This window comes from Coffea eugenioides, chromosome 10, assembly GCF_003713205.1.
Source record: "Coffea eugenioides isolate CCC68of chromosome 10, Ceug_1.0, whole genome shotgun sequence".
Classification (NCBI taxonomy): domain Eukaryota; kingdom Viridiplantae; phylum Streptophyta; class Magnoliopsida; order Gentianales; family Rubiaceae; genus Coffea; species Coffea eugenioides.
Window position 1 is genome coordinate 2,983,795 of NC_040044.1, and position 24,387 is coordinate 3,008,181.

General features: G+C 37.6%; 4 protein-coding genes across 4 annotated transcripts; 2 read left to right on the forward strand and 2 right to left on the reverse strand.

Annotated features, from left to right (window-relative positions):
- The first annotated feature begins 2,423 nt into the window (after window positions 1-2,423).
- LOC113748778 (thylakoidal processing peptidase 1, chloroplastic-like) lies at window positions 2,424-6,198 on the forward strand. The gene is made up of 6 exons (XM_027292326.1): window positions 2,424-3,510; window positions 4,549-4,617; window positions 4,709-4,777; window positions 4,871-4,957; window positions 5,072-5,139; window positions 5,517-6,198. Exons 1-6 carry the CDS (start codon window positions 2,749-2,751, stop codon window positions 5,635-5,637), a joined length of 1,176 nt encoding a protein of 391 aa, XP_027148127.1. The 5' UTR covers window positions 2,424-2,748; the 3' UTR covers window positions 5,638-6,198.
- A 340-nt stretch (window positions 6,199-6,538) lies between these two features.
- Window positions 6,539-9,048, forward strand: LOC113748777. The gene is made up of 3 exons (XM_027292325.1): window positions 6,539-6,974; window positions 7,074-7,394; window positions 8,148-9,048. The coding sequence occupies exons 1-3, from the start codon at window positions 6,732-6,734 to the stop codon at window positions 8,877-8,879; spliced, it is 1,296 nt and encodes a 431-aa protein (XP_027148126.1). The 5' UTR covers window positions 6,539-6,731; the 3' UTR covers window positions 8,880-9,048.
- A 798-nt stretch (window positions 9,049-9,846) lies between these two features.
- LOC113750247 (protein NRT1/ PTR FAMILY 4.5-like) lies at window positions 9,847-12,567 on the reverse strand. The gene is made up of 4 exons (XM_027294242.1): window positions 12,350-12,567; window positions 11,081-11,527; window positions 10,860-10,990; window positions 9,847-10,775 (listed from the first exon to the last, which is right to left on the reverse strand). The coding sequence occupies exons 1-4, from the start codon at window positions 12,563-12,565 to the stop codon at window positions 9,914-9,916; spliced, it is 1,656 nt and encodes a 551-aa protein (XP_027150043.1). The 5' UTR covers window positions 12,566-12,567; the 3' UTR covers window positions 9,847-9,913.
- Window positions 12,568-15,400: 2,833 nt separating this feature from the next.
- Window positions 15,401-17,507, reverse strand: LOC113749228 (putative FBD-associated F-box protein At1g61330). The gene is made up of 4 exons (XM_027292912.1): window positions 17,502-17,507; window positions 16,713-17,393; window positions 16,446-16,589; window positions 15,401-16,067 (listed from the first exon to the last, which is right to left on the reverse strand). The coding sequence occupies exons 1-4, from the start codon at window positions 17,505-17,507 to the stop codon at window positions 15,756-15,758; spliced, it is 1,143 nt and encodes a 380-aa protein (XP_027148713.1). The 3' UTR covers window positions 15,401-15,755.
- Window positions 17,508-24,387: the final 6,880 nt, after the last annotated feature.

Sequence of the window (24,387 nt, forward strand, 5' to 3'; positions counted from 1 at the left end):
TATGGATAATTTTGGCTGATTTTAAATGTTAGGGACTAAAAAATTTTGTTGGCAAATATTAGGGACCAATTTGATAAATTTTCCGAAGATAAAAATAAAGGAAGAGTGCGGTGACGGGAATTGTTACTGCAGCCACTGATAGTTATGGCTCGACAAAACATTTTCCAAGTATAGGTTATTATATAAGTAAATATTTTCTTTCGTTTACCAGGTAAGAAAGAAAAAAAAAAATTCAACACAGCATATCATTGTAAGAACTAAACTAATATGTTATCCTAGGACCGTGCGTGTGTTTTGTATTCCTTTCTCTTTTTTTTTTTTTATTTAAATGGAAATTTTTATAAAGAAACTTCAACAATTAACATTAACTAAATTCTTGAAGGTGCAGAGTTGAAATCTATGCCACTGACCAAAGTTCAAAGTTTTGCATATTAACCAAAGTTCAAAAACTAAGACCAATACATAAATCACAGTAAATCAATACGTTAGATTGAACTTAAATTCTTGTAAATTTAGAATTCGAATCTATGACACTGACCAAAGTTTAAAATTTTACATCCTAACCAGAGTTTCAAAAGTAAATCAACACGCTAGGATGAACTTAAATTTGGGTAGAGCCATCGAACCTGCTCAACAAAAGAAATGAAAGAAAAAGAAGGCGACAAGCCATACTTAACGGCAGTGGAGCCATTGAACCTGCGCAACAAACAATAGCGAAAGAGAAGAAAAGAAGACGACAAGCCATATGTAACGGCAGTAGCCTACAGTAACTTTACTCTTCACCTGCTCAGCAACGGCGCCCAGCCAATTGGTTATCTGAAATTTCCGAAAGTTTGGGCACCCAAGGGGTAAAAAGGCGGAAGGTTGCCACTTGCTAGGAAGCAACCCCAACCGAATTGGCGTAAAGAAATTAAGGAAAACAACAAAATAATACTAATAAGGGTTCCTGATTGCTTCGACTAGTCAAAGTCAAAAAAATTTAAAAACATAAAAGGACTTAAAAGACACAGATACCCTCTATTTTGTTCATACTTACAAGTTTAGTCAATGAAGACTCTATGCTGACCAGCGAGTGCCAAGTACTGCTTCTCACAACCGGAGCATTTAATGTAGAGCATTTATTTAGGCAAAGCAGAGTTTTTTGTTTTTCCTTGACAACGAATTTTCTGATTATCTGTTTCCATTTTCCTTTATTTTCTTTGTTTTTTGGGTGTTTGGTAGTGAAGCATGGCCCTTGCCATTTCTCGTTTTAAATAGAAAACATATTTTCTCCCAAATTACCAAAGGATGAATTGAAATCGAATAATGAATTATCTCATAGTAAATTTCCATGTATTATACGAGAATTTAAAGTCTTTGCAATTCTTTAGTACACACAGAAAGTAATTTGATAAATTTCAATGTATGTAAACTTATATTCAATTTAAAAAAGAAATATGCTATGTTCTATATAATAGTATTACTCTTTCACTCTTTTTTCCTTCTTCACTTTTTAAATAAAATTATCACATCGTCACAATTTGCATGATGAATTTTTTATATTATAAGCTGCAAAAATATAACCATAGATGATAAGATAGTTAAACTAAACTCACAACTATGAGACTTGATTAAACAACTTGCTGCCATGTTAAATTTGTACTAATCAGTAATAATAAAAATTAAGAGCATATTTGGATTGCTATTTTTTATGAAAAATTTTCTTTACATATTTTCAATTTTTTTTTTACCTTACATACACACACACACATATATATATATATATATATATATGAATACAATATATTTTTCTACAAAATTTTTAAAAATTCACAATCCAGACAGGCCCTGGCCAATCCCACACATAATTTGCAAAAACTTCGTATAATTTGGTGTAGAAGTTTAGGGCGTTTGGCAGCGATGCACTCTAATTCTTTCGAAATAGCATCCAGAATTATGTATGTTACTATGCTAAAGAAATTGAATCCTCTCAATCATTCAAGTATTTTGGTCTTTACAGGATAATTGAAGAAATTTTCTTTAAAAAGAAATACAAATTAGTCTACTCTCGAGAGTTTATACTTTGTTAATATAAATAAAAATGGAGATTTTAGATAATTATGGTGTCTGCGTTCCTTAAGTTTGGGACTCGTACTTAAAGCCTTTAAATTTATTAGTCTTTAGTAGAAAATAAATAAACCATAAAAAGGGAAGAATGCAAAATCATTTCTTTTCATATGCACGCTGATGGAAAAAGAAAAATGAAAAAAAAAAAAGAAACAGAAAAGCAAAAATATATCCTCGGCAGATAAGTGAATTAGTTAAAAAGGCGTTTCCGTAATTAGAACCAACTGTAAGGGCCTTTGCACACTCCGTCCTACTACTTGCAGCCAATTCTTATCCCCTTAAAACCTCCCTTCTTTCCCCGTTCCTATTTTGTTTTCTTGGCGTCCCCATAACAAAAAGTCGTTGAATTCGACTTCCTCCCCCTCTTCCCTTACCTGAGCTCCCTCTCCACCGGAGATCATAGCTCAGCAGCTCCGATTTTGGACCCCCCCGACCACCCCCCAAAATTTTCACCGATTTCTGTACTAAGCCCTCCTTCTGTAGTCAAACTTTTCAATTCAATCTTTCTGGTTCCGATCAATCTCTGATCGCTTCCATTTTGATGGCATTTCTTGGTTTGTTCTAGGCCTTTTGATACCCCCTCCGTCACTCTCCGACCCCACTATTTTCCACATATTATTCCGTTTATTGCAATTCGTACTTATGGCGATCCGCTTCACCGTCACCTACTCCGGCTACTTGGCCCAAAATCTGGCCGCCTGTGCCACCTCCAAGGCCTCTACCGCTAACTGCCGCTTCTTACATGAATGCGCCGCGTCCCGGTCCCTCTTCAAAACCGAACGCAATTACCCCTCCGATTTCCGGCCACGGCCGCCCAAGCCCAAGACCACCGCCTGCTCCTCCTCCGCCTATTCAATGTATTCAACTCTCGCTGCTGAAATCTTCGGAGGAAAATCTCAAAGCTCTTTGGTAGTCGCCTTAATTTCGCTCATGAATCCAACCTCCTCTTCGTCTTCCTCATCGTCTATCGTTTCTTCTTCTACGGGTGTTTTTGGGATTTCGCCGGTTAAGCCGGCGTCCATCATCCCCTTCTTACAGGCGTCTAAGTGGTTGCCCTGTAGCCAGCCCAGTATTGGGAAGGCGGGGAGTCTGGTAGATAAAGGGGGAACTGCTGCTACGGCGGATAAGTCTAGTAACACCAGGAAGCAAGGGCCTGTTGTGGAGAAGACTACTGTTGCTGCTGTGGCGGCTGCTTCATCAGAGGCTATGTCCGAGGATTTAAAGCTTTCTAGAAGCAGTTGGTTGTCGAAATTGTTAAATGTCTGTTCCGATGATGCTAAAGCTGCTTTTACTGCTTTGAGCGTTAGCATTCTGTTCAGATCATCTTTAGCTGAGCCAAGATCAATTCCCTCGACCTCTATGTACCCCACTCTTGACGTAGGCGACCGCATTCTTGCTGAGAAGGTAGATTTTTGATGACTTTTGCTACTTATTTCCCTAATTCAGTTTTTAGGGGATATATTTTTTTAATATGTTGGGTTGCTTTATTTATGTCTATGTACCCCACTCTTGACGTAGGCGACCGCATTCTTGCTGAGAAGGTAGATTTTTGATGACTTTTGCTACTTATTTCCCTAATTCAGTTTTTAGGGGATATATTTTTTTAATATGTTGGGTTGCTTTATTTATGTCTGAATTGAAGTCCACTGGATTATGTAATGCAATTTTTGGACATCTAAGCATTTCGTACCAGTTTATTAACTTGTTCTGTTGAACTGATGGTTTTTGTGTTGTCAAGCAAATGAAGAGATGACATGGAAGTTTCATATATTGTTTCTTATTTCTCACTTATGCTAACATTTTTTTGGTAAATAAAGAGTTTTTTAATTTTTTAACTTTATTTGTTATTAGGAAGCCTAATTTTAGTTAGGATCACAGACAAAAGTTTTGAGGGAATGGAGGAATTCTTATGGGTGCAATGAGTGGGCAGACTTTCCGTTTTTGCTATTGTCATACTTTTCATTCTTCAAACCTCTAAAATATTACATGTTCAGACGACAATTTTTTTGCATTGTCAGACAACGATGTAGAAAGGAATATGCTGTATTGCTGATCAAGATCCTTGTGCTGAGAAATCAAAATCAATTTGCTGTCATTGATGTGAGATTACTTGTGTTGTGATTTGTTAAATTTGGTTTGTCGGCTCTGTTGTGATTCAGTTGCTTCCTTTTTCAGTCTAGTTTATTCAATTCTCATTTCTTTCCTTTGACAATAATATAGGCAATCTTCTTGAAATCATCTGGGATAATAATTGTAGTTTGTGTATATATGTATGCATATCTTCTTCTTTCTCCAGCTGGTCGCTTCTTTAATTATGTACTTTGGTTGTCATGATAAATTGAATCAATTGTTGTTTAGTTGAAGAGCATATTTCTTAAAGCTTTGTCTTCTTGAATGTGTCTTGAGTGCTGATACTCTGTCTTCCACCATATTGTTTTGCAGGTTTCGTATGTTTTTAGGAAGCCTGAAGTTTCAGATATTGTGATTTTTAAAGCACCTCCAATTCTTCAAGTATGTGATGCGCCGTTTGACTTCTTTCTTGTCTTAACTCTCAGTGTCTGATTTTTGATGACTCAAGGACTAAGGTTGCGTTCTTATTCAGGAAATTGGTTATAGTTCTGGTGATGTCTTCATTAAGAGAGTTGTCGCTAAGGCTGGAGACTATGTGGAGGTATGTGATTCTTTTCCATATAATCTAGCGACGTTTTTTCTTTAATGGCATTGAGGTTATGGTTTTTAATTTACAATGTTCTCTTAACATTAGGTTCGTGATGGCAAATTGCTGGTAAATGGGGTTGCTCAAGATGAGGATTTCATCTTAGAACCAGTGGCATATGAGATGGATCCGGTGGTATGTCAACTTGTCCCTTGGATTGCTTTTTCATGATATGAATATAATTTCTTGTTTTGAATTTCAAACCCATTTTCATTGATTTGTAAATGCGCTGCCCTGTGTTTTCTGTAGCTTGTCCCTGAGGGGTATGTCTTTGTCATGGGGGATAACCGCAACAACAGTTTCGACTCGCACAACTGGTAATGATTGATCTGCAGTTTTTTTATACACGGAGAAGGACATCTCCTAGTATCTGGAATTGGTTGTGTTTCATTTTTGGTTTGGTTATGCCTTGAGTAGATTTCTACTAGAATCCTCGTTTAGAACAACACATACTTAGTTTGCACTACAATCATCATCATCACAGGTAAAGGAAGAAGCATAGGGGCATTTTTGATTGATTATTTTTTCACTCTTATTGATGAATGTGTTAATATATCTTTCCCTGTTTTGGTAACTATGTTTATACATAGGTTAATGTGAATTTAGCCTTTTCATCTTGAATATTCCATTTTTCCTGGAAAATTGGCTTGCGATTTATTTCCTGACTTCTATCTTCTCATTTCATCACTTGCAGGGGCCCCCTTCCAATTCAAAACATTGTTGGTAGATCAGTGTTTCGATATTGGCCTCCGTCCAAAGTTTCTGACACTCTATGTGACTCGCCTCTGACTACGACTGCTGTTGCATTTTCTTGACTGGTTTATCCGGAAAGACTTGCTGTACAGACTCCCACAGTAGGAAGATTGCTGTTACAGTTTTATGACTCCAGCACTTCGATTCAGAGACAGGGTCCCAAAACTTGTTTCTTCCTTTTGATCATCTTTTACCAATCATTCATTCATCCTTTGGGGTGTTTTCCGGCTGCTGTGAATACTTAATCTCCCTGGTGTTATGGCTTTGAACATACGAAGCTGTTGTGTGGATGGATAATCTCATCCATCCTATGATCATTATTGCTGTTATACTATACATTATTGACTGGGTTCTTAGTTCCATTTAAAGGGGAAGGGCAAAAAAAAAAAAAAAAAAAAAGTTAACAAAAGAGGTTGTCTTGCCCCGCCCCCAACCCCCAAAAAAAAAAAAAAATCAGGACCCCATCTGTAAGCTTTCAATTTTTAATGTAGTGTGTTTTTTATTTTTTTTGGGTACCAAGTGTTATTCTCTTATTCGAGTGTCGTTAGTTTTGACTTGTAGCAAAAAGGTGAAAAACAAACGAGGCTATGAATTATGATCTAGTTGATTTCCTTTGTGAAGTAGCATCGGAAGTGTTTTTCCATTCAAAGCAAATACTCCACAATCTTGAATTGCTCCTTTATGACCAACCAAAATGGAAATGACTAATCCTTGAAATCAAAGAAACTGTCAAGGGCTGATATGATGCTGCTTGAACTAGCGGGGCCGAATAGAAGATCAAGCATCCAATAATAGTAATTGGATATATCATCAAGTTAATATCCTATAAAAAAGACGGCCGGAAGGAAAAAGTAGATCAATTGTAGGTATGATGTATATCTGGTGTGGACTCGTTGCATTTCTGATATAAACTGGAGTAACGTAATTGTAAATTTTTATTTTTGAGGGTAACGTAAATGTAAATTAAACTGAGCGAAACTGCAATTTCTCCAAAATATATATTCTCTCCAGACTCCACCCGGAGATCTTGCCGACCAAAGCCCCGTCGTTTCAAGCCCTTCCCGGTCAGTTTCCATCACCGAACCTTCAAAGCCCCATTCCAAAGTCCCTCACGGATTCATTCAGTCCTGCTCATCATCCATCAAAGAAAACAATAATGTCCATAAATTCCCATTCCCAATCCCATCCACCTCTCTTCTCAAATCTCCATTTTATGACAGTTGTATTAGTATTACTGCTACTATTAACTCCACTAACTCCCTCCGCTGCTTCTCCATCGATACCACCATCCTTCAACCTCTCCCATTATTTTCTTTTTGCCACCTCTAACGACGTCGTTAACAACCGCCAACACCATCACCGCTCCGACTCCCAACCCAATTCTTCCCCCTTCTTAAAGGTACTACTGCCTGAGAAAAAGTTCAATAAACTATATTCAGTTTACTTTATTTAATATGTTTAATTGCTGTTTTGTGCTTTAATTACTTTATTTAATTAGGATGTGTTGAAGGAAATTGGATCGAGGGAGAAGTGGGATTTGCAAGAATTTAGCGTTTCAAAGTTGGATGTGAAGAAAGCAAAGCTCGGGGACTTGCAACGGTACGAGTTTCGGGTTCGATTTGGTAAAAGCGAATTTGTGTTCAAGCTGTTGGATCAAGTTTCCCGGTGGAAGAGATTTGAACAACTGGAAAACGAATTGGGTTTTGAAGATTTGGTTAATAAAATTACCTCCAAGGCTGCTGTGCTCGGTACTCTCAAAATTCAAGGCCCTTTTCACTTGCGTCTCGCCGGAGATCATCAGCTCAAACTCTTTTTGCCGGTAAATAGTTCGTGTCTCTGTGTGTGTGTTTTTAAGATTGAAGTAGTGGGAGAACTGACGTGCAAAACAGGATTATTTTGTTGGTACTTTTAAGTGGCTAAGCAACATCCTGGATTTTGTTTGCTGTCATTAAATTTCGGCCTTAGTTTTAACTATCCTTGGCTAGTGTTTAATTGCGTTTGTTTGCGAAATTTAGGAGGGTAACGCTGTAAAAGTAGAAAATATTGATGTTTGGTTGCACAGTGCATAGACGATGCTCCGTGTATGAGTTGCTTGTTTTGTTTCATGGCTCCAATTCCGCTGAACACTTGCCATTGACTCTACTAAAACGTAGTGTTAAGCCAATTTATAATCTCGTTTCCATGATTGTCATTTGTCCAACTCGTTTTTTAAGCTAAAGACAATTCATGTGGGCAGCCGTTTTATCTCAGTACATTTTTCATTCTTCCAAATGTGGTTCTTTACCTTGCCCTGTTCAACTTTCATTCTGATCTCTGGAGGTAAATTGGGAATACCTCAATCCAAAATTTTCACCGTTGGGCAAATTTTCCTGTTAACTGTTAGGGTGTCTAGATCTTGCTGCCATTCCTGGTCCAGTAAAACAAGTCCCCGACGCTGGGTGTACTACTACATAATTTTCATAATAGGCATTATTCATATGCAGTTATAATTTCATTATATTTCTGCTTCTTGATTTTTTGTTTCGATTGAAAGCCCATCCTCACTGTTTGTATCTCTTGGTGTCTTGATCAGCTCAAGAACTCGTTTTCTGGTCTGAAAGACATTCTTGTCGGTGAAGGCATTACTGTGGAAATCACAGGTGCTGAAGAAGTCTCTCTCTTTCACCCAACAAGTGCTTCAAGTAGTTTAGGGAGAACTGACTCTCGATACTTCTGGCCTTCATTATGCATGGCATGGCCTCCTATACGTGTGGTAGGTTCTGCTACAGTTGTAGCTTACAGGAATGGAAACCCTGAGGCATTCATCAAAACTGTTTTCTTGTCTAACAGAACTGTTGAGCTGTTGCCAGAGAAGTGTTATGAACGGCGCATGTTCCAAATGTGGGACAGAGATTCTCACATCAGTTCTCTTAGCACAAGGATTGCTTTGCTAGAAAGAGTTCTGCAGACTTTTCTTGTACATAAAACCAATAAAAATGCGAGCGTAGGTTTTGCAAAAGTAAAAATTACTGCATCATCAGTATTCCGCTTCCAGCTGGAATTGGAAAGAGTTATTCAAAGCAACGATCCTTACTGGAGTACATTAGCTGAGTGGCGTACCAAGCCTACTGTTGAACGTGCATGGTTTGAGGTGGTGGGGAGGCTCGACAGAGAGGTTCTGAAGCCCTTAACTGTTAAGAAGATAAGACCATTTATTGATGCAGACTCAAAGGCTTGGAGTAATTTGATGTCAAATGTTTCGTTCACGAAGTTCCCATCCATCCTGGTACCTCAAGAGGCTCTCACCTTGGATGTGAAATGGTAGAGAAAATGGATTTTTGTTCCTTTGCAACATTCACTATTCAATATGTGATGTCACGCGGGTTATCATTTTCCTAAGACCCTATGTTCAGTTTAACACATTACAAGATTTGTACAGATTGACACATGATATAGTTTTATAAAGTGATATGAATGACAGAAAGCTTGCTGAAGATGTGGTACACCTTTTTTTTTTAAGATGTGGTGGAAAAATCCGCCAGCATCAAGCACGGTATGGGGTATCTTAAATGTTTCCACCGATGAATTCTAGGTTTGAGAACTCCAGGACAAATAATTACCCTGAATGAAACATTAACTGATGTCCAGTTAATAATTTGCATTATTGATCGAAAGAAATATCTATTGCGCTGGTTTGCCTTGCATGTATTACGGGATTAGATAAAGCAATTCTGCCTTTGATGTATTTACTGATTTCATTTTGCAGATGGATCATTAGAATAAACGAGTCCTTTGCTTTGACTAGAACTTGTTTTTTGACCTTTCCTTCGTTAGAAATGAATGGACTACCTGGCTTAGTACCCCTGCTATTTGGAATATCATGGTGTTTTGTTTATGTCCAATTGAACCTAGTTTTTTCTGGTTGCTTGGCAATACTCTCTGTTAGGTCAGGCGAAAGAATAGTTTTGTACTTTTCCTGGCATTGTTTAGTCTGGGGAAAAATTCTTTTAAGAATTATGATGAGAAGCTGAATCTTTGCTTCAATCTGCCCGTCGTTTTCTTTTTATGCTTTTCGAGAGTTGATAACACTGATTGTCAGCTATAATAAGCCACTGTCCTTGCAACAAGGCACTGCATATGGTGAGTCATTCGGTGGCTGCGTTTATTATTCGTCTTGAGCGTCTCTTTGCTTAGTTCTTGGTACTCAAAATACAACAACAAAATTTGTTCTCAATGTCAAAATTTATTTGCAAACTGGACAAGTGGATGCATAGCAGTATGAACTATACTGTTACAATTATGACAAAAAACAACCACAAGGCTACATCTCTAGATTTTGCTGTTCCTACATCTGCTTGCCTAAACTGTTTCCTCTGGATCTACCTTAGAATCAGCGTCTACTTGCTTCATGTCTATCTTTTTGTACTTGTACCAGGATGCACACATCAAATAAACTCCGAAGTTGGCTACACTTAAACCTGCTAGCAACCAATAGAAATAGTTCAAATTATCTCTGTTAAGATTGTTACTAGCCAGCCACCCGCCACTCACCTTGTTCACCACATTCACTACTACCGTACTCGTGTAGTAACCAAATGCCAAGGAACACCAGGAGATGGCTGTGCTCAATGACTTCATGCCTGATGAGCTCTCTGCATAGAAGAAATCCAGCAGTCCCACCAATGTGAACATGTCAGCCATGCCGAATATAGCATACTGGATGCCCAGCCAGAACACACTTATAGGCAAAGGTTCAAGCGAGTCGACCATGTTGTGCTTAACAGCAACCGATTTCCTGCGGGTTTCAATAACTCCAGCGACTGCCATGGATATTGCAGAAAGTACAAGCCCAACACCAACTCGCTGCAGTTGGCGTATTCCGGTTGGTATTCCTGTGAACTTCCGTGCTATAGGGACGAAAACGTGCTCATACACTGGGATTAGGACGAACATAAAGAACAGGGGAATAAATGGAATCGAGGCTGCGGGTACTTGAAAGCCTCTGATGCTTCTATCCATTGTTGTGCCTTGCTGAATGGAGAAAGTTTGAAGCTGAGCCAAACATGTATTCATAAAGACAGTGCTTAATATAACTGGGAGCATGCGAATAAGAATCTTAGTTTCTTCAACTTGTGTGACGGTACAGAGTCTCCAGGGTCCAGGAACAATGACTGTGGTTGAATCTTCTGTACTCCTGACAATTGCAGCCCGATTCAAAATTCTGAAAGACGAGGTTATTGTGGTTATTCACTAGAAATTACATCACAAGGACACTAAAAAAAAATGGTGAAAGATGTCGAAGTACTTGAACTGATCAGTTCTCTCAAGAATCTCAATCTCATTTCCTTTCCTGGCTTCTTTGTCACGTATCTGGTGTAAATCATCTGCCAATTCTGGCATCGGAAGATTTCTGTTTCTAATGGCAGCAACAAAAACCTGAATGAAGAGTGCCAAATACTTGGCTTAGCGTTGATTAAACTATTACAGTAGTAGTTTATACGCAGTTGTTGCTAAAAGGGTGCATACCTGTGCAATACGAACAAATGGACTTCCCTTGGGGACATTATTCCGGTAGATTGATCTTCCCATGCTCAAGAACAGAAGTCCCATTGTTACAGCAATAGTACAAACACCAAATGACCAATCCCATCCCTGATTTGTACTTATCCATACTAAAAATGTGACCCCAAGCATTGCTCCGGTGGTGATGGAGAATAACAACCAGTTGAAGAAGCTGGCAAGTTTAGGTGCCTCCAGGGGGTTCCTTTCATCAAATTGGTCGGCTCCCAGGGATGGCAATGCTGCTTTTACTCCGCTGTTGCCAAACGCGAACAAATAGAGACCTGCAAATAAGAGGGCTCCTTGGCTTCTGGTTATTGCCTCACATTGAGTCGACTTCAGCGTGGCTGCATCCTTGCAGGGAATTGGTCTTAGTTGTGGAAAATGTGCTTGCACTGTCAGGACAGCAAGTCCCTGAAAAAGTCATAATAATATGCTCAGCCAACATCTTTTTAAGAGATTTCACGTTTTGCCCGCTTAAATAAATAGAAAAAATAAAACATTTTGCCTACTCGAATTCCAGGTATAGCCCATTTTTAAGTACCTTAAGTAAAGGAATATATTGCTAAATAGTTAGTTATAGTACCTAAAACAACTCCTAGCTTAAAACAGCTTTGAAATCATCTTACTTTGCGGGAAAAATTAAGACAAAACAGGATATGTCTTTGTCAGCATACTTTCAAGTGAAATGGCAATTGATGATTCTTAGCATACTATACTATTAGTCGGTTGTTACAGCATGAATGCTTCATCTGCACACGTATCATATATTATTCATCTAAGTTTTCACTGTCTGTTGGATGGGAGAGCGTGGACTGTGGAAGTGGTTGGGTGTTACCATGATTAGCAAATTACATGCATGGTTCATTTATTTGCTGTTTATTGAGAAACAACCAGATCAACATCTTGTCATTTCTGCTTAATATATTACAACCTGACCCTAGTCTTATGACAGAAGAAAAGCTATTCAGTAACCAGAAGTTATGTCTGTACGAGGATGTTGGCATTCAACAACCAGATGTTGATATGGTTCAAATTACAAGTTACACTTTGTTAGATGATATTTCTGCGATTAGGAATTGATGAATTTAACAAGAGACAAGGGGAATTTCTAAAGATTAAGAAGAAAAGCTACAGACCACAAATATAAATATGCTTATGGTACAAGTACAAAAAAGTGCAGATATATGCATTAGAGGGAATTGGTGTGGATGAGACTTGAAGACTTTTACTTACCACAGCTTCTATGCATCCAAAGAGAATGGAAGTCTTGAATCTTGACAGGTAAGTATCAGATATAAACCCTCCGAATAATGACAGCAAAAAGGCTGTTCCCATGAGGTTTGTTAGTGTAGTGGCCGACTTTGTCAAGCTGAAGTTCATGTATCCATGGAAGTAAGTGAATAAGCTCACAGCATTAGAGATAAATGCCATATTCTCCAGTGAGGCCATTGCTGCACATAGATGATCAATCAGTCATAGTAAAAAGAAAAAAAGAAAAAAGAAATCAAGCATATATAGTTAAAAAAGAAAAGGAACAAGTAAAAAAGGAAATGACTATAACTACTAGTGATTACTGAATAGCGTATTCGTAATAGAAACTTGAAGTTATACAATATACAAATAAGGCAGCTCGTGTTCCTCCAAGCTTTGCTCGTGGCTTAGGCTGAGTTTCAATGCATATGGCCTGAATATTAACAACCAAAAAAGTTGCTGATCAGTTGGCAAATTTCTTCCTTATTGAATGTACCACTAAGGGGGAAAAAGAATTGCCAAATGCATTATAGCTCTTATGACTTAATTGTTAGCATGAACGAATAGGCAAATTCTATGCCTTAAACAATTGCTTACCATTTTGTTGAGAGCTTCTTTGGAAGCAGCCTCAATGCAAGAATGAAAATGGCTTCTGCAAAGAACGATTAGGGGTTTGGAGAAGTTGAGCTTTGATGCTTTATTTATATAGAGGCATACGGGCACAACTACTCGGTCTTCAAAAAAAAAAAAAAATGACAAGCAAACCACAAAGGAATCAAGGAGGCATCTATGCATATGAAGAAAACTTGGTGGAGTAATGGGTTCTTTTTGTTTCTTCTGATTGGATTTAATGTGTATCGATCCTCCGTTTCTGTTCATTAATGTGAAGTTTGTTAGCAAACAGCCTGAGACGTGCTTCTTTTGACTTTATTAGTTGACATTAGCAAATGATTTTGCAGAATCCCATGGAGACCGAGTTGGTTGCACACAGATGAAATTGCCTATCACAAATATTAAGGTCAGCATTCCATGTATTAGGCCAAGAACTGATAATCTTCATGAGAAAGTGCCCTGGTTTGGTGGTAGGCTGGCTTTTCTTCTGAAAAAAAAAAAGAAAAGAGCATCAAGAATTACAACAACTAATCCTGTTTAGATGCTTCTATAATCCTCTTGGACTGAGTTTTTGCCCTTGCCTCCTACAAAATTATCATCAATGCACACAAATTTGAGTTTGAATGGCCTTTCAAGACTGCTCAGTAACTGGGAAAAAAGAAAAAACATTTTTTTCCAAGATTGTCTAGTTGTGTTAGACCAAATAGAAATAGGTTCCAAAATTTTAGACCAAATGAATGTTGTATATTTTGGCTGGTCTGCAGCATATAAGAAAAGAGAAAACAAGAAAAAAAAATTGAAAATCTAGAGAATGGTCATTTGTCAGCTGTAGGCCGGACGTCTACGTTCATTAATTTAATGTAATCCAATAATTAGGCTGGAAAAATTTGACGTTGCTGATCATATTCAAAGGCGTGCTGTCTGGATGCCCTATTATTACCCTCGACTACAACCCGAATCTTCTATGCAGACCAAAACATTTAAGCATCTTGAAATGGAAAACGCCTACAAGTTCTGATCTGTTGGTAACAAACCAAAAACCCAAAAAAAATATGCAAACTTAGCAAGAATCAGATCATTTTGATTGAAAGAGCCCACTTATAGGAATGATTCTTGCAGATCATAATCGGAAGATCCCAGACTTCAGCTCTGACACAACTGCTGTGAGTTTTTTTTTTTTTTTTTTTAAAATATATGTGGTGTTACACGAGCTAATCTTCCCATTATTTTGCCAAAAAATAAAAAGAAAAAGCAAAAACATATAAACTCCTTGGGTATCTTACTACCTTTCAGACGGACATTTGTACTCCGGAAAATGCTCAGTAGCTAATTAAATGATCTGTTGTCTTAAACCAGTCAACTGCCCTTAACTAGTTAGTTGCGGCTGTAGGAGTTAACCATAGGTATCCTTACAAGTTACAATATCCCCACCTCCCCGCCGCCCACTGCATGTTTCCCATCTCCCGAATTCTTGGAAAGCATTTGAGGTGATCGATCACACAATTCAGTTGGCAAACTATTAGTTGAATTCATTAAATGGTGCCGGTGCCATGCAGAATTAAAATTCTAGGCATACATTTCCAGCAGTCAGGTCCACAGAACTAATTTTTCTCACTACTTGGGCCAAGGTGATTGACAGATGAGATGAAGCTGAAGGTCATTTCACAAGCAATGGACATGGTTCAGATTTTATAACATAGATTATGATGTAAATCAATCCTTTTTTTTTTTTTTAGTGTTACAGTTAACCTCAACTTCAAAAATAATAAAGAAGACACTGTGCTATTACTGTGGCCAAATCCGCCATCATGAATTACAGCAAGCCCCTAATAATAAGAACCCAAAAAAAAAGATTTTTTTTTTAAGATTCAATTTTTGTACCATTTATGTCTAGAGAACACAAAAGTATACCTTGTTTGTCTTATTCTCATCAGTTTATTAGACTACCATTTTACTAACCATTGATTATATATAAAACAAGGAATAATGGTTGCCTAAGTTAGCAGACAAGATTTGGATAACAGAATCCATGGGAAGACGAACAAAACCATCCACTAAAAGATGCTCCAAGAGAAGGGGTTAAATCTAACGCTTTGCAGTGAGCGAAAAATTGACCTGGGAGGCGTGCTTATAAGTCGTGTGGCCTGAGGACAGACCGGAAACTAGGACATGCTCCGACAGGAAGGGGCTTCAAGCAAGTTCCACAATCTTGCTTACACAAAACTACTTGCATTTTGCTTATTTGCTCCTACAAAGAATTGGCGTTGACACATAGCTCAAACTCTTTATATTTTACTCAGGTCAACCTCAAAATATTGAGTAAGTATCCATTTAAACAATCATTTGCACTCGTTAACAAACATTATGATGCATCTATCACCCAATAATCGTCTCGCATTTTGGTCGTGATTCAATTGAACGAAGGCAAACGTGTCAACCGTCAGTAGGAACCATCATGGTTTACACTTCATTCAGCTATGTAATTATTATTTATGAATGATACAAGTACTCCTGTCCTCGACAACCTCTCCATCTACCTTCTTTTTTAAAATAAATAAATAAATAAAGTGAGAGGTCTTGATTCTAGACACTCCATTTCCAGCCCACTACCAGTGCTCCATTTCCACCCTGCACAACAAATATGGACCTTTTGGAATTAACGAGTAACCAAACCCAAGTGTCATTAGCGCTAGCTAAACACTTAAATCTTGACGGAGGCCAAGGACCACAACTTCGTGTGCATGAACCTAAATTTAGCTGCATTTGCTGTTTGCAGCTATAGAATCGAAAATTCAACATGTGAAGGTATTAATCCCCTGAGCTGTTGCTTGGCACAATTTCTAGCTAACTTTTCCTGCTTCTTTTCCTTGCGCATTTTGGGCGATTTGAGATTACGCGGACCACGAGGGTCAATTATAAGTTTCTCGAGGACAATAGTATTCTCGAGGAAGTATTCAACAAGTTCTAGTTCACTTCTGTGACCATAGTATCCAAGTAACTCGACCACTTTCAGATGTTGGAGCGGAAAGCTAGCAGCTTTCTTCAACTTTCTATCTCCCCTGACCATATCATCCCACCATGATTCCAACTGCAAACAGATTAAGCTGTCAATAACTAAAATATTGCAGATCAAAAAGAATGGGGGAAAATCTGCTAAGAGTACCCAACACAAATTAGAAAAAGAAAGAAAAGAATAGGAGCAGCAGCAGAAACAGCATGTCTGATACCAAGCATATTAGTATAATCATTGCTTTCTCGCTTTCAAGAATTGATTGGGATCCTAAACTGCATTTAAAAGTTCATAATCATAAGAATGTTCAAGTCCCAGAGTATAATGCTCAATGGCATGGCATGGCATATGGCAAATGCCACAGTGAAAGACAAGAATAACTAAAGCAAGGCTCAAGAAAACCAAACGAGACAATAAAAGAAAGCAATGCCTGAGATTAGTACAGCAATATGCTACCTTCAGCACAAACTTCTCCAAGTTGGGCGAAGCCCTGATCAAAGAAGTAAATCCAATCAAACTGTCATCTTTTGATGCAAAGGCTATTAAGACGAACTCCTTCAGATTAGTAAGTTGAGGAAGCTCACGAACAATTCCTTTTTCCTAGGATGATCAGACAAGAAGAAAGCAAAGTCAAACCAGTGAGGCAAGCAGTTGGCAGTGATTATTAAGCAATACATGGAAAAGAATCTCTTCCAAGAATTTCACTGAATAACTTGAAAAAACCTGTGAAATGTGAAGCGTATTGGCACGTAAAGTAAGAACCTCTAGTTTTGACAAGCAGCAAGAAAGCCAAGAAACAACATCCCTGACCAAGTTAAGGGAATCCCCAGAAACCCATACATTCACAAGCATGGGGACATTCTGAAGTACAAGATGGTGTGCTGCAGCAGTTTTAAGGGAGACTAAATTTGTGTCGTTGACAATAATGGATTGCAACCTCAAACAGTAGCATACCTCCAGATATTTCAAGGCAATAGATGGACCACAAACTCGAAGGTTGATCAAAACTGAAGAGGCCTCCACTACCAGGCGCTCAAGAAATGGACAATTGATCAAGAAGAATTCCAGTACCTCCCCAGTTACATTCAGACTTTTCAAACTCAATGCTCTAAGGGACTTGAAGCCAATCTGTGAATGATGACGGATTTCAGAGTAACCAGGTTGAGATTTACCACTGCTAAGGCGAAAAAGTTCATAATGGAAAGTATATGATTCTCGAGAAGAAGGCGGGCCATCATCTGGAAACAGGTTCAATTCCAGCCTTTGCACTTTCCTTGCAAATGCATGCTGAGGCCATTTATGAATCTTATCTCCATAAAATTTGTCCAAATAAAAAGCAACTCTCAAATAACCTAATGCCAAGGACTTGTCTGATTGAAGCAGCACCTTGTCAACCCATTCAACCTACTTCGCCTTTCCTTTCTAACAAAGGCCACATACCTTCCCCAGCTGGGTATTGAGAACATCTTCTTTAGCACTTTTAATGCATCAAAATCAAGGCAAGCCATGGACCTCCATGGATCTATCCAACGCTTTGAAAGAACACTTGTTCTGGCAGCTTCTTTTAGCATTAGACAAGACAGAATATAAACAAGGATTCCATCTGGAAGCTGACTAATCTGATCCTTGAGGGGCTGCCCTGTCTTTGCACACTATTAAGAAGGGCGAGAGGAAGAAAAAGATCCAGCAGCAAACATATGTTTCCTTTAGCAAATAGTTACAAGAAAGAAACTTCTTTTGTTTTGTGTTAGTAAGAGTGATCCTGTCTCACCTTCCTCGGTCCAAAACCAGTGGCAAGTATTGCCCTTGATTCCATTAAGATCAAAACTTTCTGCTACTTTTCTGTCTGTTATCAGGAATGAGAAAATGAACGACAAAGAATTCCATTTAGTACCATTTTAAGAACAAGATTACTATGCTGAAGCTCGTTAATTGACCACCTGGAGTCCTATGTGAACAAAAGAACCATAAAAGTCCTTAGAAGGAAAGTAAGCCTGACAAAATACCCATTAAGAATGACCAGGACAGATAGCATAGAATCCAAAAACAACAGCCAAAAAAAAAAATCTGCTACAACCCAGGATTGTTTTGTTGTCCTCCTCGCATGCTCTTCTTCCAACGTAAATAACAATACATAAAACACAAATATACCGCAGCAATAAAAACATAACCTTGGAATAAACCGCAAGCATGCCGGCAGACAAAATCAGTCAACAAATGAAACAAATATAATTCAGCTTAAGCATGTTTACCAGAAATTCGTCCTATAATCAAAGAAATCTAATATAAATTCTGTCTTGGCCAAAATCATTCTAATTAAAGGATGCTGCATGACAAAATTGCTCCAAAAATCTAACAGATATCAAACATTCATGGTAGGAATATATATGCATATAAGCTACCAAAAAACGTAAACCACAAACTTAGCAGGCAAATAACATGGCTAAACTAAAGATCCTACCAGAAAACAAAAAAGAAAAGAAAACTAATATGGAAGTGAGGCAGCTACAATCAATTACGATTCCAAAAAAAAAAAAGGAATTTTGAAACTAACTGCTGCAGCCCACTGTCGAGCCAGGGGAGATAAGTACAGCCACCGTTCTAAACGCCCGGTATCCGCCTACTTCAGCTTTCGAAAGTGGCCAGGAATAAAATAAGCTGGAGATTGTTACTTGTTTGAGCAAGAGAGAAGACTGATTTTTAGGCTGCTTTCGTAAAGTTGCCAGTTGCATCTCTTCTGATTGTTGGGTGGAGTCCCGTTGGGCCCTACAAACATTAAACATGGGCTCGTGTCCATTTAGGATAATATCAGAAACCTCCCCTGGGTTCTCTTAATAAGTTTTAAGAATAATCACTTTTTTTTTCCAACAACCGTTTAAGAATAATCACTTACCTCCCTTATTTTTGTTATTTGTGTAATAAAATTTTTAAAAATCCTAAACTATCCTATTACTTGTTAAATGAAAATACTCCTAAATCACTTTATTTACTTTTAAAAAATCATTATCTGAAAAACAATCTCTACTAGTACTGCCATATTATAATGCTATAGTCCATAAAAATATATATTTGAAAAATAAAAATGATATTTGTAAAGAAATATGCTTGACTAATTTAACTCTATATATTTAAAATTGATTTCTTATGAACTTTATATTTTTTTCAACTTCTTCTCAACCTATGTCCAAATCTTTAAATTGTACTGATCATTATAAAAATCAACTTAAAATAAGCAAATAAATCATACCCATTCTATCACAATCATAAAAACTAAAAGATAAACAAAATTCAATTTATTATAATTTACAAATAAAAATCACATAATCATCCAAAAGATGAATAAGAGAGAATGTTGAAGAAAAGAAAAAGAGAAGAAAATGACTTTTGTTTTTTTGTTTTTAATTTTTGAACTCCATTAATTTGATATATGAATTATGTATCAAGTGAAAGTTAATATTTTTTTTTTTGAATTTATTAGTAGGGGTAAGTGATATTTTTAAAATTTTAGGAGGGTCAAGTGATATTAGAAGAAACCTCAACGGAGGAGGATTCTGATAATATCCCGCCCATTTATCCTTCGGCCAGCGATACAAATTTTAAAACTCGCAAGTTCTAACTAATACGCGTGGTGAAAACCAATGGTGGATTTTACGTTTTCTCATATCTCTCTTTTCGTGTCATCTAATCCTCTTGAGACCATTATCTCTTTGATACCTAAAACAGAGGCTCCAGTGAACTTAACTAGCTATAGACCTATTAGTCTCTGCACTGTCTTGTACAAAATCATTTATAAAATTGTGGCCAATAGGTTGAAAAGATTTCTCAAGCATTGCATCAGTTGTTCTCGATCAGCTTTAATTCTAGAAAGACGGATCCTAGAAAATGTCTTGATTGCTCAGGAAATCCTTCATTTTTTGAAAAACAAAAGGGAAGGAAAAACTAGTTTCCTGACAATTAAACTGGACATGTTTAAGGTTTATAATAGAATTGAATGGAATTTTCTTGGGAGAATGATGATACAAATGGGATTTTATCCTATTTTTGTTAGGTGGATCATGGTCTGTGTCTCTACTGTTTCTTACTCTTTGAACTTGAATGGTGACCAAACAGTAAAATAATCACCTCCTGCTGGCTGAAATGTATGAGATTGAGAAATTTGCTATACCCTGCTATCGTCTTTGATCAGAAATCCACTAATGGATGGCCCCGACACCTAAGCTGAAGTTCCAACCTCCAGAGACTCTTTTGGGCCTCACATAGTTTTTTTTTTTTTTTTTTGCAACGGTGATATTCCTATAATTTAATCTATTCTAATCTAGAGGAATCAATAGGAATAGAAACTACATTGCAGAAAGCTACCGAAGACAGCCACATATAGTGGCAAATAGTTTGGACTCACATAACTTGGTCTACATATAAATGCTGTCTCCTGACGGCTCCAACATTTGTTGGCCTGAAAATTCTGGGCTCACTTGACCCGCTTTTACTGGAAGAAAATGTTCGCGCTCCTTTATTACTTAACGTTCATTTGCGGATTAAATGTGCAAGAAAATATTTGATAGCATTATGCCTAAATTAGGGGTGGCAGCTAATTAAGATGCTCACCGGTAGTTCGCTCAAACTTGATCGAATTGAAACTTGACAAATTGCTGACCGATCATTTGCGGCATTTGCTGTTTAAAGATGCAAGAAAATATTTAATAGCATTATGCACAATTGGGGAGGGGGTGGGAGGCAAAGAATCGACGTGCTTGAGAGCAGTTGATTAAAAACTCCACTCAACTTTGGTCAAATCGGAGATCAAGCTACTCGAGTACATTGTCGAGTCAATTTTGATTCTTTAAATTTCTTTGCTGTTTGAATTTTCCAAACTTTAGGTATATATATTATTTTTATTTCGCATAACTATTAAATTACCAAAAAAACCTATATTCATAGGATAATTACAAGTCTTACCATTTAAATTTGAGCAACTCAATCTCAATTTACTTCTTGAGCTAGCTCAAACTCTTTATATTTTACATGGGTCAAGCTCAATCTCGTATGGTTTATATTTTACACAAGTTGAACTCGACCTTCAAATTTAAAAATTTGTCAAGCTTGAATTGTTGAACTCCAACTTGAGCTCTGGATCCAATAATGTACTTCAAGTTTGAGTTTGAGTATTTGAGTTCAATTTCGATCATTGTCGCCCTACGCCCAATATCTTACTATTATATAAGATTGAGTAGCTATTTGCTACAGCAACTCCAAGAGTTGTCATGTGGCGCAATGAGAGGCATGAGGAGCTTTCTTTGCTTCCTACTTTCCTTCTTTTGCTTTCAATACTTTTGGGTTAATGCTGATACATAAGTTTTTTTCCTCCCTTCTAATTATTATGTAGACCAAATGAACCAACTTATTCAAGAAACATTTAGGTCCATAATAGCTAATTATTTATTACCATTTTAGTCAAGAATCAATAATATTAGAATTGACTAATAATTTAGGAAGTAAAGTGAGAAAAAAAATAACGTTACAAGTAAAATGCAAATCTGGTTAAACTTTAGGGAAGTTTTTGTAATTAACCCTCATGCAAAATTAGCTAGTAGTATTTGGCAAGTGGAGAAAGAAAAGAGAAAGAGCAAATATTTCAGAAATTGAGGGGTTTTAGACAATTTTGACGGAGTGTTGTAGTTGCTGTTGTAATTTTTACATGATATGGTATATGTTGACATACTTTGTTATACGTGCAAATTTCATTTGCATAGACCGACTAAATTGTATGAACATAAAAGTGTTTTCAAGTGTATCATCAAATCACGAATGATACTACAAAATAATGGGATAGGATCCTTCCCATTGAATTTCTCTCCATTGTTCCCTTCATTTATTTATATCTAAAATTTTATAATTTTATAAAATCATCTGATTATATCGTCATTTTTCTCTTAATCTCTAGATAAATATAATAAAAAATGATATTCATTTGAGAATACTTTAACATTCAATTTACATGAAACATTTAAATGATAAAAAATTAGTCAAAATTGAAACAAAATTTATAATGATTAATCGGAGGGTAAAACTTAATCAATTTATATGGAAATTGTATGCATAACTAATACAAGTAATCGAATATATTATGGATGATGTTGATTTTCAAAAATAATTTTTAAATTAATTTTATTGGGACATAATGCCGAGAAATTAGCTCCATTGCAATAGAAGAAGCCTAACCTTAAAACAACTACGCCAACCACATCAAGTGCCAATTGTACCTATTATGGACCGTAAGCTGTTAGGAGCAGGGACGTAATTGCAATTGGAGCAAAAGTTTTAGGGGTGTTAGTGTAATTAGCTTATGGAGCCAAAAGCTGTTAAAAGTTAGTTATAACTGAATTTGTTAGCATTAGATCATCACTGGAATTGTATAAATCCAGAACAATGTAATGGATTGGACAACAAGTAATACAATCACAATTTTTCTCCCAAATTCTTATTGTTTCTCTCTCTCTCTCTCTTCCTTTTCCCTCCCTTTCTGTTCTTCATTCATTCAAATCTCCCCTGAAACTGCTGGCCACACTTCCTCCTCAATTCTATCTTGGAAGAGCCTAACAAATTGGTATCAGAGCTGACGATCTTTCAGCAGCTCAGAGATCAATCAATGGCAGAGAGTACACGCTTCAAAACCTTAGAAGATCATCTCCGGAAGCAGGAACTCAAATTGCAGGAAGTTATGGAGGATATGAAGAACATACAGCTACAAGTAAAGGAAGAAATGGCAGGCAGGGACAAAAGATTGGATACGATCGCGCTAGGCATGGATCAGAAGTTTGAGGCACTCAGTTCAATGATGAAGACACTACTGAGCAGGGAGAAGAGTGCAGAAGAAGAAGGCAAAACTGGCAGAGATCGTACACCATTACTACCCACACCTCCCATACACCAGAGGCTGAACTTGGGAGCAGATGAGGAAGTTAGGAGTTGCGAGTTCTTGGGTAAGATTCCTGGCTATAATCCTCCAAAGATTGAGTTACATATGTTCAGTGGGGAAAATTCTAGGGAATGGATCAGAAAATGTAACAAGTACTTCTTGTTGAATAAGGTAACCGAGGAACATAAATTGCTGGTAGTAGAGATGTTTTTAGAAAGTAGAGCTGATAATTGGTTCCAGGGAATCAAATTAGAAAAACCAAGGCTAACATGGGGGAATTTGGGGAGCTGCTCTGTCAAAGATTCAAAGGAACATGCTGTAGAGATATTGTAGAGGAGTTCAACAAACTGCAGCAGATGAGTACAGTAGAGGTCTACCAGGAAAAGTTTGAGGAGTTAAAAACATTAATGCTGATTCAGAATCCAAGCCTTAGTGAGGAATACTTCATTTCCAGTTTCACCAGTGGTCTCGAGGAGAAGATTAAACCTATGGTGAGAATGCTCAAGCCAAATACTCTTTCTGGAGTTATGGAGGTAGCTCATTTGCAGGAACAGGCTCTCAGGTTACAAGGCAGGACAGTCAAGGATGGCAACAAGGTGATGGCTGAACCCAAGTTTGGGATGTACAGGCATCCAACCTCTGCCAATGGAGGAGTCAGTACTCACAAGCTACCACAGAACAACATACCTAGGGTAGCTCCCAAAAATCCAGACAAGAGTCCAGAATTTAAGAGGCTATCCCCACAGGAACTGCAGTTCAGAAGGAGTAATGGACTGTGCTTTAAGTGTGGGGAGAAATTTGGGGTAGGACATCAGTGCAGGATGAAGCACTTGAACCTTATGTTGTATGAAGAGGAGGAGGACAATGAATTCCAGGATGCTCAAGGGGAACAGGATGAGCTGACTGGGAATCCAGGAGAACCAATTGAAATTTCACTCAATGCTCTATAAGACTCACTCAGACGAAATACTATCATGTTGCAAGGACGGATGGCAGGGGAACCTGTCAAAATTTTGGTGGATACAGGTAGCAGTGACAGCTACATCCACCACAAGCTGGTGTCTGCACAAGGCATTCCCTTCGAATATGTCAAGCCTTTCACGGTCACAATGGGGGATGGGAGCTTGGTAACCAGTGGAGCTCAGTGTCCAAAGGTCTTGTGGAATGTTCAGAATAATAAGTTTTGCTTTGACCTCAGGATCATGGAACTAGGAGATTGGGATATTATTTTGGGGGTAGACTGGATGCACAATTACAGCCCCATCACTTTTGACTTTCATCAGCTAAAAATCTCCATGTTCCATCAAGGAGAGGTGGTCACATTGCATGGAGCAGTTAATGATGCAACCATGGAACTTATTAGGAGGAAGGATCTCAGAGGCTTTCTGCAGGAGAAAAAGAGATGTTGTGCTGTTTCAGCACAAAATGAAGAACAGGACACAAGGAAGCCAAGGGTTCCAGAATCAATCACTGCAGTTTTGC